General features: G+C 39.1%; 2 protein-coding genes across 2 annotated transcripts; one reads left to right on the top strand and one right to left on the bottom strand.

Moving 5' to 3' along the window:
• Positions 1 to 218: 218 nt before the first annotated feature.
• On the bottom strand, positions 219 to 2,419 carry LOC140941183 (E3 ubiquitin-protein ligase TRIM45-like). Its single transcript, XM_073390158.1, has one exon. It carries the CDS (start codon positions 2,403 to 2,405, stop codon positions 219 to 221), a length of 2,187 nt encoding a protein of 728 aa, XP_073246259.1. The 5' UTR covers positions 2,406 to 2,419.
• A 1,089-nt stretch (positions 2,420 to 3,508) lies between these two features.
• LOC140940835 (uncharacterized) lies at positions 3,509 to 4,478 on the top strand. Its single transcript, XM_073389798.1, has one exon. It carries the CDS (start codon positions 3,509 to 3,511, stop codon positions 4,295 to 4,297), a length of 789 nt encoding a protein of 262 aa, XP_073245899.1. The 3' UTR covers positions 4,298 to 4,478.
• The last annotated feature ends 7,768 nt before the right edge of the window (positions 4,479 to 12,246 follow it).

The raw sequence follows: 12,246 nt of genomic DNA, 5'->3' as shown, positions 1-12,246 counted from the left end.
CTTAGTACCCTGACTCGCTTAAATCAACTCCAGGAGAGTTCACCTACATACTAAGTGAGCGAGTTGGGATAATCGCCCTGATTTTATCATCTTTTTGACTTGTTGCAGCAGTGAACCAAGATTTATTGAAAATCTATGACCGCTTCTTTCTTTTACTTTGGTCAACACTAAGTTTCTACATCATAATGGCCACGCTCTTTTCTACATTTTATTTAATTCTATTTGAGAACATATATTTTTTTGGCGTCCGTATCTGAGACTAAAATGAGACCATCTGGTGTTGTAGTAATTCCTACAGGGTACTTTAAGGTATCAATCGTTTTTCCGGTGAAACGACTCTCCATTGTGAACTGATCAACACGACCATTGCGAGCATTGCATACAAGAAGATTGTGATGATTGCCTTGTTTTTGGACACACAATCCCCATGGACGATGCAATTGATCATCCAACTCGCCTTTTTCTCCAATCTTGTGCAAAAACGTCCCTGAATTGTTATGAACCTTTAAGCAATGATTTCCCCATTCGGAAACGATAAACATATCCTCCTGATAGATACATGAGCAAGGACTGCTAAGTCTTCCCGGTCCACTGTCTCCAAATTTAAGTAAAAGTTCACCATTCTGCGATAAAACCTGGATTCTGCTATTATTGTAATCAGCGACAATAACACGCCCTTTATGATCCACACAAACGCTAAAAGGATTCCGAAACTCACCGTCTCCTGTGCCTTTATTTCCGAAGCTTTTCACAGAGTTCCCTGTTTGAATGTTAAATTGCTGGATGCGATGATTTGCTTGATCCGCCACCAGAATATTATCATCGTCAAGATAAGTAACACCAAGTGGGTAATTAAGCTGTCCAACGTTGTTGCCATGACAACCAAGTTTTCTTACACAGTTTCTTTCTTCGTCAATTATGAAGACACAGTGTTTTTTCTTGTCAGCAACAGCGATTTGTCCTTTGCTGTTCACAGCAATTCCAGTCGGCGCTTGAAGACTTTCTCCTTGTAATTCCAATTCTCTAACAACCTGAATGAGCCGTTGCTTTACTTGAACAGTGTAAGAGCTGGTTGTAAGCACTTTGCCATTAATGCTCACTAAGATATTGAAGGAACCGGGAACCTTTGGTGTAAACTTGACTTGCAAAGATCCATCTTCTTTTCCGTAAGTTTTTACACTTCCTACTTTATCAGCGGGTTGTACAAGCACTTCAACACGGAGTTTGCTCTTCACTCCGCCTTGGATTCTGGGGTAGACTTTCAGCTTTGACTCTACACCAGCTTGGAAAACTTGATTCATTCCCTCTATAATTGGTTCACTGGTTGCCACAAAACCAACATTCAACTTCTCTGGTTCAAAATTTGGAAAATACTTCACAAAGGAACTGACCGGAAACTCTAAGATTGGGGTATCTTCAAGGTAGTGACAACACTGTTCAAGTTTCGGTTTCCATTGCATTATGTTCGAACTGGAGCTTCTTTGCAACAGATTTTCACCAAACTCGACTGCTTGGTTGATCTGCTTTAGCAAGGACTGGAAGTGTGTCTTTGCCGAATTAATTATTTCCAATCGCGACACTCTCGTGTTTTCGAGAAGGGTACAGATCTCAAGTTCCCTTTCGCGAATCTCAGCAATCATTTGTTCCACTGTGTGGAAAACTTCACGTTTAGCATCCATAGCGTTCGTTTGCAGCTCGAGCTCTGTTTTTGCAATGTTATGAATCGCTTCGCGGTAAATTTTGGTCTTTCCTTTTAACATATCGACTCTCTCCAGGATCTTAGCTTTCTCGACGTCCGCAACTTTATCCAATAGTTCAACGTCATGGCCTTCGTGTGGCTTGTGATCCGTAGTGAGGCAAATTTGGCAAACACATAGTTTACATTTGAGACAAAAATATCTTAATACCTCGCGCTCATGATACCGCTGAGAGCAAAATGACTGTCTCTTCATTAGCGCCTCGTAGTCTTCAGATTGGAACTGTTTGACTGGCATCACCTTGTGTCCGTCTGTAAAGTGATTAAAAAGTTGATGTGCGTTTACACAGTCACTGCACATGAATTTAGTGCATTCGAAGCAGTAACTTATCTCTGCGCTCTTTATCTTACAAATGCTACATCTGGTCTCATTGCCATCGCTACTCTGTCGGACAGCCAGCAAACTCAGCAACCTATTATGATGAAAACTTGTCAGCAGTTTATCAAAGCGATTTGCTTGGGGAAGATAGACTTCAGCCTGGCATTCAGGGCAGCGAAACTTTCCGTTCCTTTGGCTGATCAGTGCGTGTTTCTTCAAACACTCACAGCAGAATGTGTGCAGGCAAGTTATTGTCTTAGGATCGGTGAAAGTATCCAGACAGATTGAACAGGTAACCTGTTCTTTGAGGGTTTTTAGCAGAGATTCCATCGTGAAATCTTGCTTCACAGAGAAAAAAAATACACCTATTTAAAATTTCGTTTTCGTTGTGATTCCGGGATACTTGATCTATATATAGGATTGGAAAAAAACTCTTTCATTTATCCCTGGGTGTCCAACCGGATTTTGAGAAGTCTAAACATCTGATGGAGCGGAAATGTTTATTGTGATTTTCAAAGGCGCATTTTCTTAGTCTGGAGTAAACTGACGTACGAAAATCAAAAGAACGAAAGAAGTCATATTATACAATGGAACGGTTTTAAATAAGAAAAAATAGAGTCCTTTTTTAGAATCCCTAATATGTTTTTATAGTAATCTTACACAAAGTCTTTATCGGTGAGAGGGAAACAAAAACCGTGAAAAACATTATTTTGGGATGTTATTTATTATCTTAACCAACGAAACAAAAAACAAAAAACAACAAAAAAACGAAAACTGAAAAGCTTGTCACGAATCCATTCATTTCAGTGATATTAAAAAAAGATACACCTTTCGCAGACATTAGCATATAAATATTCGCTATTTAGGTGGCTATAATTGAGGCCTTATTTTCAAAATAAAGTTCAGCGAATTTGCGGAACCAGTCAAATAAGATTTTTCTACTATGAATCCCTACTTTACCTCAATATTTAGTCCCTAGTCTATTTTTATAGGTCTCTTGGAAATCAGCAGTTAGGGATGAACAAAACAATCAGCCATTTGCACTGACTTCTTAATGAGGGCAGTTCAAATTTCTTAATGTTCTTAGACACCCTACCCTGGTCCCAGAGGTTTTTCTTGATTTTTCTTCGTGAAAGAGATCAAGAGGAAGCCGCGAAGCGGCGACAACGAGTCGCGAAAGCGACGAGGAGAGAGAGAAAAACCTCTGGTTACCTTGGCCTCGAATCTCACTTTCACGCAGACGACAGCTGTCAAACGCGTCAAATTGCTAATAAAAGGAGTGACCAATGGAAACTTAGCAAACACGTGCTTATCAGCCACTATTTTTTTAAGTGGGGGTAGACCTGGGGAAATTATGTTATGAGCAAACCATCTCCACTTGCGTGGTAAAGAGTGATTTGTTAATCGGGGTCAAGCTAAAGCATGTGTTAACGATGTGCGACAAGAGTCCAGGAATAAGAAGACCACTTTATAAAGAAACCGACATTGTTCCAAACGACTGCTGCAGGATTTGTAGAATTTATGTAAAAGTAAGTGGCCGATCTAAAATCAACTTTTTTGGGTATAATAACAAGGATTTTTCACAAACATTGTCAATTTTAGATCATAGTATAAGTAATGTTCGCAGCTTTAAATACCTCGGTATACATATATCTTCGGATTTCACATGGACTGATCATATTGAACACCTAACTGGGAAAATCAATCAGAGGCTTGGGCTTCTCAAGCGTATAAAGCATTTATTGCCTTTCAGGGCGCGTCTACTTTTCTATAAAAGTCTTGTTATGCCCCTTTTTGAATATGCTGATCTAGTATGGGGCGATAAACATAATATTACCCTTATGTCTAGTTTGCAAGTTTTGCAAAATAAGGCCGCTAAAGTTATTTTAAATAGACCATTGTACTCATCCTCCACTGAGGCATTAGCCGTTCTCAAGTGGCTGCCTCTAGAGAAAAGGCGATTTCAAAGAAGGTGTGTACACGTATACAAATGCATCAATGGCCTAATTAATCACGATATGGACTTGATTAGACAAGACGTACTTCATAGGCATAATACACGTAACAAAGGCAATTTTAGATTACCACGTGTCAAAAGAAATTGGGGGAAGCAAAGAACACAATATCATGCCGTTTCCGATTTTAACTCCCTCAGTCAGACGATCAAAGACTCAAGGAATGTAAATAGTTTTAAACGTAATGTTTTTAAGTTTTTGATATAGCTACTTACGTTTAATTTTTACTTATACTTATTTTTAATTTTTTATGCATTTTTTGTATCTTTTTAATCCCTTTGCAATTTTATAGCTTTTTTTGTTTTTATAATATATATCTAGTTTTGAGGTCCTTTTTGAAAACCATATCTTTTATGAAAAAGTTTCCTCAATAAAGATCATTATTATTATTATTTGTTCTGTCGGCAGTGTGCCAGCGGGAAGTTGTAAAGTTTGCAAGAGTCTATCAATCGCGCTTACTGCATTGTTTACTTCTGCGGGGCGCGACTATGGGGCGCCATACTGGACATTATTGCAAACCTTTGATATATGTGCTAAACTCCAGTGTGATATGCTCATTGTCATATAAACATGCTAAACTCCAAATAAATATGGTGTATCTACTTCTGTTCTATATGGCCATTGTCATATAATCGTGCTAAACTCCAGATAAATAGCCCGCAATAAATAAATACAGCCTGTTTTCAACCCCTAAATTTGCAGTGTTCTCTGAAAAAAATTAGCATGCTCAACTTTTCATTTCGTATGGTATGATGCACCGCGCGCTTTAAGCAATGCCGCTACCCAGATCCCTATCGGCCACTGGCGGTAAACCAAAATGGCGGCCCTTGGTGGTATAGCGGGATCAGAGAATAGACTTATATCCTTTTTTCAAAGGACAAAAGCACTTCTTGCAGAAGCGGAACAATACATTTCTATATTTCCATCTATTGAAAACATAGATGAAATAGAAATGTTACACGAAAGGCTGTCTGAGGCTGGAGAAACTGTTTTTATTTTGAAAGAGAGGGCTGCCGAACTCACTAGCGCGGATCGTGATTTGGAAATGGGAAACTTTTATAGCAACATGGATCAGCTGTCCTTATACTTGACAAGACTCCGAGTATATTTTGAGAATATAGCAGATGATTTAAGTGAAAGCACATTGAATGTGCCAGCTCACCAATGCGAAAGGAACTACACAGGTACAAGAGGTCAGCCAAAAATTAAAGTTTCTAAAAGGCAAATACAATTTCTTCGAGAGTTGCACTTTCCTTGGGTCAGAATAGCGGAACTACTCGGAATTTCCACAAAAACTCTAACTAGAAGACGACAAGAGTTTCAAATTGAGGACGAGGGGGAAGTTAACTGGTCTTCACTTAGGAATGGAGAACTAAGAGAAATCATGCAAGAAATAATGACTGTTACCCCTGGGATTGGTCAAACCAGAATGATAGGTGCACTACATAGCAGGGGAATAAGAGTGCAGCGATGGAAAGTCAGGGAACTTATGCGTGAGTTGGATCCAGTTGGAACAGCACTTCGGTGGAGAGGAACTATTTGTCGAAGAAAGTACAATGTACGAGGTCCAAATGCACTGTGGCACATCGATGGGAACCATAAGATGATACGCTGGCGGCTTGTGGTACATACTGCTATTGATGGATATTCTAGGTTGATACCATATCTGCACTGTGCAAACAACGACAGATCCGATACAGTACTTGCACTATTTCAGAATGCCTGCCAAAGTTATGGAATGCCTTCAAGGGTTAGGAGTGACCATGGTCTCGAAAACATGGGTGTAGCCCGAATGATGTTGGAGTGTCGGGGAGTCAACAGAGGGAGCATGATAACTGGAAGTTCAGTGCACAATCAAAGAGTCGAACGGCTTCATAGAGATGTGACCAGTGGTGTTCTTAGAAGCTATATAGATGAGTTCAACATGATGGAAAGATCTGGTCTATTAGACCCTATCAATGAAGTCCATTTACTGTCACTTCACCTTGTATTTCTGCAGGAAATTAAGAAATCTCTGGATGAATTTACCAGGCAGTGGAATTACCATGGCCTTTGCACAGAAGGTGGTTCATCTCCTCTTCAGCTTTGGACTGAGGATATTCTAAGATCTGCAAATGGCAGGAACTCACCCCTGGATGGTATTTTATGAGAGGAAGAATTAGTTTGGTATGGGGTAGATGAAGAGGATGCCATTTCTGTTTCAGAAGAGGATCAAGAGGTGATTGTTCCCAGCAGTAACATACCTTTGAGTGAAGATTAGCTGGATTACCTTCACTCCCTAGTACCCACAAACCTAACAAGGAGTGAACGAATCTCTAAATATGTTGAGCTTGTGGGTGTTAATAATGAGATGCTTTAAGTTTGGGTTTGAAGAGGGGCAGGGAACCTAGAGATTAAGCAACTGGCCATTTTATGGGCTGAGTGTAAAAAACTTTCCCTCTAGGTTTACTGAAATCAACTTTCAATGTAGAAATATATTTCAATGTAACCATATCATTACTGATAACAACTTGCTCAGTGTCATCCGCAAATTTTACTACAAGAAATAGAAAGCATTCTGGCTTCTCATTTGTCGTGTCCAATGTGTAGCTGTAGCACGTGAGTTCAGGTAAGGAAATAACTTGCATATGTCACAGCATTGACGTTTAATGTTTCCTTCTATTCATTTAGGTGCATACCAATTTCAATGTTAGCTATCCATTAAAATCAAAACATTTAGCCATCTTTGTATTGCTTGATGCATTACAGAAACAGTTTGCAAACCGGTCTGATGAGTTCGGATTTTAAAGGGTAGGCATCAGGGTTGTGATGCTGTTGTAAATATCAAATATGGGGGGTACTGGGACTAAGACAGCCTTTACCTTAGTACAATATAGCTCGGCTAGCAAACAGTCTTTAGTAGCTGCATTTACTAGTTTTCCCACCCTACCCACCCTGGGTAGTTTTTGGTAGTAAATTCATTTCCTTTATGTCTGACAGTCTTGCTGTTTTTACAACTTATGTATACATTTGTTGATTCCATTTGAGTGTAACTAGTCTTATTACCTGTTTCATTTTAATATTGTACCTATATTTGAGTGATTACCTATTTACATGTTGTAATAAAGGCTGTCATAGTCCCAATCCTGGCTGTGTCCTGGTTGGCATTTAGGTCATGTAACAGTGAAATTGGAGGTCATTTGCTTTAGTTTTTTTCACTGTACAGTAGTTGTTGTATTGTTGATTTTGATATCAAGCAGCAAAACAAGTTGTAAGGTTATCATAAGAAATCTGTCAATGATCCGTGAAACAAAATCATTTTTAAAAGAAAGCAGGACATTTAGGTCCATGTTTTGAATTGTACTGATTATAAACTAATCCATAGCTATAGCCATTTGTAACTGCAATAAGCGTAATAGTCTCATGGCCTTTAATAACAGACCACACACCAAGATTTATTGTAACTGACGTGCTTGGTACTTGAAATAAAATACATGGTGAAACTAAAACAGGAAGAGAGCAAAAATTACAAGCTGTGACAAAGGAAAATCAGAATAAAGAAATAAAAAGCCTGCAAAAACAAGGACTGTGAAGTACACTGACTTACATTGTTTCGGACAGAGAAAACTGCTGTGAAGCCAATTGCGGATAACACGAAGAGACTGGTAAAAACTAATCAGAACTGCACTAACCGTGGACCAAAATCAACTGAGACCAAACTATACTGCAAAACTATCATAGAATATGCAGAAAATAAAACTATAGAAACTTAGAAAGGTGCTAACGATGATGAAACACCAAAGAAACGCTAACAAGGGGGGCGAAAACTGACAGAAAGGAATAAAAACTTAATGGTGCAAATAAACCAAATGAAAGGACGAAAAGAGGTATAAACTAATTGCGCAGAAAACAAATAATAGAAAAAAATGTTACACTTGCATGTTCCACATTAATTATTGATGACTGATACTTAATACAAACACAAGAGACAGTATGGAAAAAGGAAGGACAATGTTTAATACATGTATTATACATTGCATTCTAAGTGTTCCAAGCTAATCAGTCATTTTGGCCAATTGCAAAAAAAAGTTTGTTTCATGCAAAATGCTATATTAAGAAATAACATGGGGATGAAGGTACTTCCCTTTATGAACATAAACAGCAACAATGTCAATGTTTCAGTGCAAAAGTTTGGAGATGGACTTTTCAATAAGAATAGGCCACTTACACTAAGAGGTAACGTGACTAATGCTTCCTTTGAACAATGAGTTGGAATCTTGCCGATGCTAAAATTGACAGAGCACATAATTCTGGTCATGTGACCAGCCACGAACTTCCTCATTAAGGAAATGGTGCAGGTTGAAAAACCTAATCACTTTTATTTTGTTGAAGCTATGACCCACTAATTGTTTTCTTAAGGCAAAATCATATAACTTTCATTTTCATCTAAACGATGTCACGTGACTTCTTAGTGCAAATGGCCTAGCTATTGGAGGATAATTAGCTTCCAAACAAAAAGCCCTAAAAGATTGTTTAGTTTCTGAGTTCTTATGGATAGCCTGTATCGCATGTCAAGTTAAACCTCAACTCTAAACCTTGAAGGGCTAACTTTATGGGCATGAACAAATACCTCTTCAAAGCATAAAATGTAATAACAATGGCAATTGCCAAGTATATCAGTGGCAAAATACCATGAACAATAACTATAACGTTCTACCACCAATGAGATATGCTTGAAATACTTTTTCATATGCTTAAAATGTCACAGTGGCAATTGCCAAGTATCAGTCAATAAATATGTCTCTAAAAAAGTTAGGAAATACTCCTTTCAAAACACAACATCACTTTAAAAGACCTTGGATTAGCTGTTAAGACTAATCACACACAGTTAAACGATTTCCTTGCAGAACTAGCAATGACTGCTTTCAGCGATGAACTGAAAGCTTCTTCGCTCTTACCAATAGTCGGAAATAAATTTCTTAACTGAGTGCTGACTGGTGTGCTTTCCATATTTACATTTCCTGTCTGACTTGATGGTGTTCGCGTCGACAACACTCCCGTTTCATGATGTCTCTGACTCAACATTCGTTGCTCAATAGGCTGCACATTACCATCATTAAAATTGTCCACTAGTGACCTTGCCTGGCGAGCGACGTTTAATATTGCCTCTCGAAAATCTTCGCTACTTTCCGCCATTGCTGCCCTATTGAAATTTTCAAAATGGCGGCCTATTTTGGCCGATAGGGATCTGGGTAGCGGCATTGCTTAAAGCGCGCGGTGCATCATACCATACGAAATGAAAAGTTGAGCATGCTAATTTTTTTCAGAGAACACTGCAAATTTAGGGGTTGAAAACAGGCTGTATTTATTTATTGCGGGCTATTTATCTGGAGTTTAGCACGATTATATGACAATGGCCATATAGAACAGAAGTAGATACACCATATTTATTTGGAGTTTAGCATGTTTATATGACAATGAGCATATCAAACTGGAGTTTAGCACATATATCAAAGGTTTGCAATAATGTCCAGTATGGCGCCCCATACGCGCCGTTCACGTCGATTCGCGGGCATTCCCTTCAAAATAGTAATATTAATATGTATTCTGGCAATCTGGCTCGCATTTTGGTTTGGCGGCTCCATTTCCTTTTTTTGTGGAACAACGACGCTGGGAAGAGTCATGCAGCACAACAAACCCTTAATGTTCGGACTGTACCTTCAGAGGTTTTTGTTGACCCAATAGACCTATTCGGCTAACTCAATGTTGTACCCAATTCAAACCCTTTGGGAATAAAACGTTTGTTTCAGGAATTTCCATATCATTTAAAGGGGAAAGCCACATTATAATGCAAATGCAATACACAAAGAATCTTATCCCCGGGAGATTTGAATTGGGTACAACATTGCGTTAGCCGAATAGGTCTATGCCAAAAATAACGTTGGTTAGATCTTTTTTCGGCGTCGCAGGAAAATCAAGCTGCACCGAAAATGATTACGTACTTGTACAAAGTTGTATGTTTTTCTTCCTACAAGGAAAATTTCATTCCGTATTCGGAGATTTTTTATTTTGCTGTCCTAAACAAGTTAGTTTATTTAATGGAATGACAGTATTGTAACAGAAAATGTACTTTCCATGTCCGGTTGATAAAATGGTGAACACATCCTTTCGACTCAACGCAGCGAACAAAGCTTTCTTTTGTTGTTCAGTGAGACTCAGGAAAGCGCTCATTAAGTACCGAGGTCAAAATTTCTTCGAAAATTCTTTCAGGAACAACATCCATGTCAAAATCTCTAAATATGGTGTGCCTTTACGTGCCTTGGTCCCGTGCAAATATTATTGCGAGTGCAGCATACAAACAATTTTCTTCCCTAGTAGAGAGAGGCAAAATGAGGTGTGAAAATCCTCAGCGTCCCCTCGGTAGTTACAATTAAACGAGCCAATCAAATTGGTTTGCGTGTTTGAAAAACTATCAACCAATCAACGCCCGAGGGTCAGATCCTGATCCTGTCGTCTGCATGAAAGTGAGATTCGAGGCCAAGGTAACCAGAGGTTTTTCTCTCTCTCCTCGTGGCTTTTACGACTCGTTGTCGCCGCTTCGCGGCTTGCTGTTGATCTCTTTCGCGAAGAAAAATCAAGAAAAACCTCTAGGACCAGGGTATAGACACCCGCGAAAGTTCTGAATCCCTTTATCTATTTATTTATTTATTTATTTATTTATTTATTTACCAAGTTAAGTCCGAGATTCAATGATGAATAATATATAGATTTAGGCAGGGCTAAAAGCGAAGCTCTCCATAATATTTATAGTTCGTTCAAACAAAATATAAAATCGTGTAATGCTAAGCGGCGAACGGAGGCAACGCTGGAGAACGGTGAAAAACAGCAATAGGTCTAATTAGCAAAAAAGCAACTTTTCACGTGCAGCACACTTTTTTTTGTACACTTCTTTGCCGTTGTTTTGCACGACTACAGCGTGAAAGTTCCAGAAACTTCTTTTAATAGTTACACTTTTTATGGAGGAAATGTCGTACGTGTTCTCGTTCACTTTTTTTTTCACTGCCGCTCATTTTCACCTTGCATTTGATTGGTGGCCGCTAGCATTTCTCATTTTGTCAACGCCGCTACAAAGTTTTCATGTTGCTCTTGCAAAAAAAATGTCTCTTTTTTTTATTTCTCGCTCTAGATCTCTGTCGCCCCTTTTCTCGTTGAGCTTTGCTGGCCTGCCGCCTACTTTCTCTTTTTCTCTGTCTTTCTCTTTCTCTGCATTCCAAATTTGTGGACATGACAATTAATCTAAGCTTAATACTTTAGACAACACGGATATAGAAACAATTTCCGCTTTCTGTGTTCGTCTTTATTGACTCTTTAGCTGTCTCTGCTTTACAAGACGCCGGTGGCTATGCGATTTCCCGCCAAAGTAACCTCTAGTTGCATTTGGGTTGCCATACCTGCTGATTGAGTTATTTTACATTGGTTTGCCTGTGGTGAGGACGGACGGTTGGGCGGGCGGGCGGGGCGTATGGTCACGTGATTACCAAATTTTCTCGGGTGGGAGCTCCGCTATAAAAGTCTTTTCTAAAGACAAGTAATAATGAACCATTAAGCAAAATGTAGACCAATGAATAGCTTCCCGGCTAAAGCTCAAGCGATTTTGCCAATACTACTTTTCTTGGTAGTCTGTTCTATTCCTGTATGGATCTTGTAAAAAATGAGAAAGCTTATGAAAATCGCAGTTAATCAAGTGTAACTTAAAAGCATGCCCAGATGAGCATGTAAAGGAACTGGCAACTGCGTGGAGCCATTCTGTATTATCTCCATAGGTTTAGTGATTTTTGATCTAGCAAAGCAAAAACAGGCGAGCAATTGTTCTGCGAGTTTCCAATGTCGTACGTTCTAGCCCAGGCAACTAAGCATATCAGTCAGACACATTATCCTACAGGACCCATGAGCTGCTCTAGTCTGAACCATTTCAACTTGCCTGATGTTCTTGGCTGTATAAAAGTCCCATACGGATGAGCAGTGTTCAAGTGGAGGCCGCGCACAAGAGCTTTAATTTATATGCCTTCTCCTTCGTGGATGTGGAGTAATTTTTCCGCAGATTTCGGTTGAGGAATCCCAACGTCTTTTTTGCTTTGTTTGTGATGTTGCTCACACGAACGTTCCATCTAAGATCT

This window comes from Porites lutea, chromosome 6, assembly GCF_958299795.1.
Source record: "Porites lutea chromosome 6, jaPorLute2.1, whole genome shotgun sequence".
Lineage (NCBI taxonomy): Eukaryota > Metazoa > Cnidaria > Anthozoa > Scleractinia > Poritidae > Porites > Porites lutea.
Note: the sequence above shows the minus strand (reverse complement) of the source record. Positions and strands in the feature narration are given on the sequence as shown.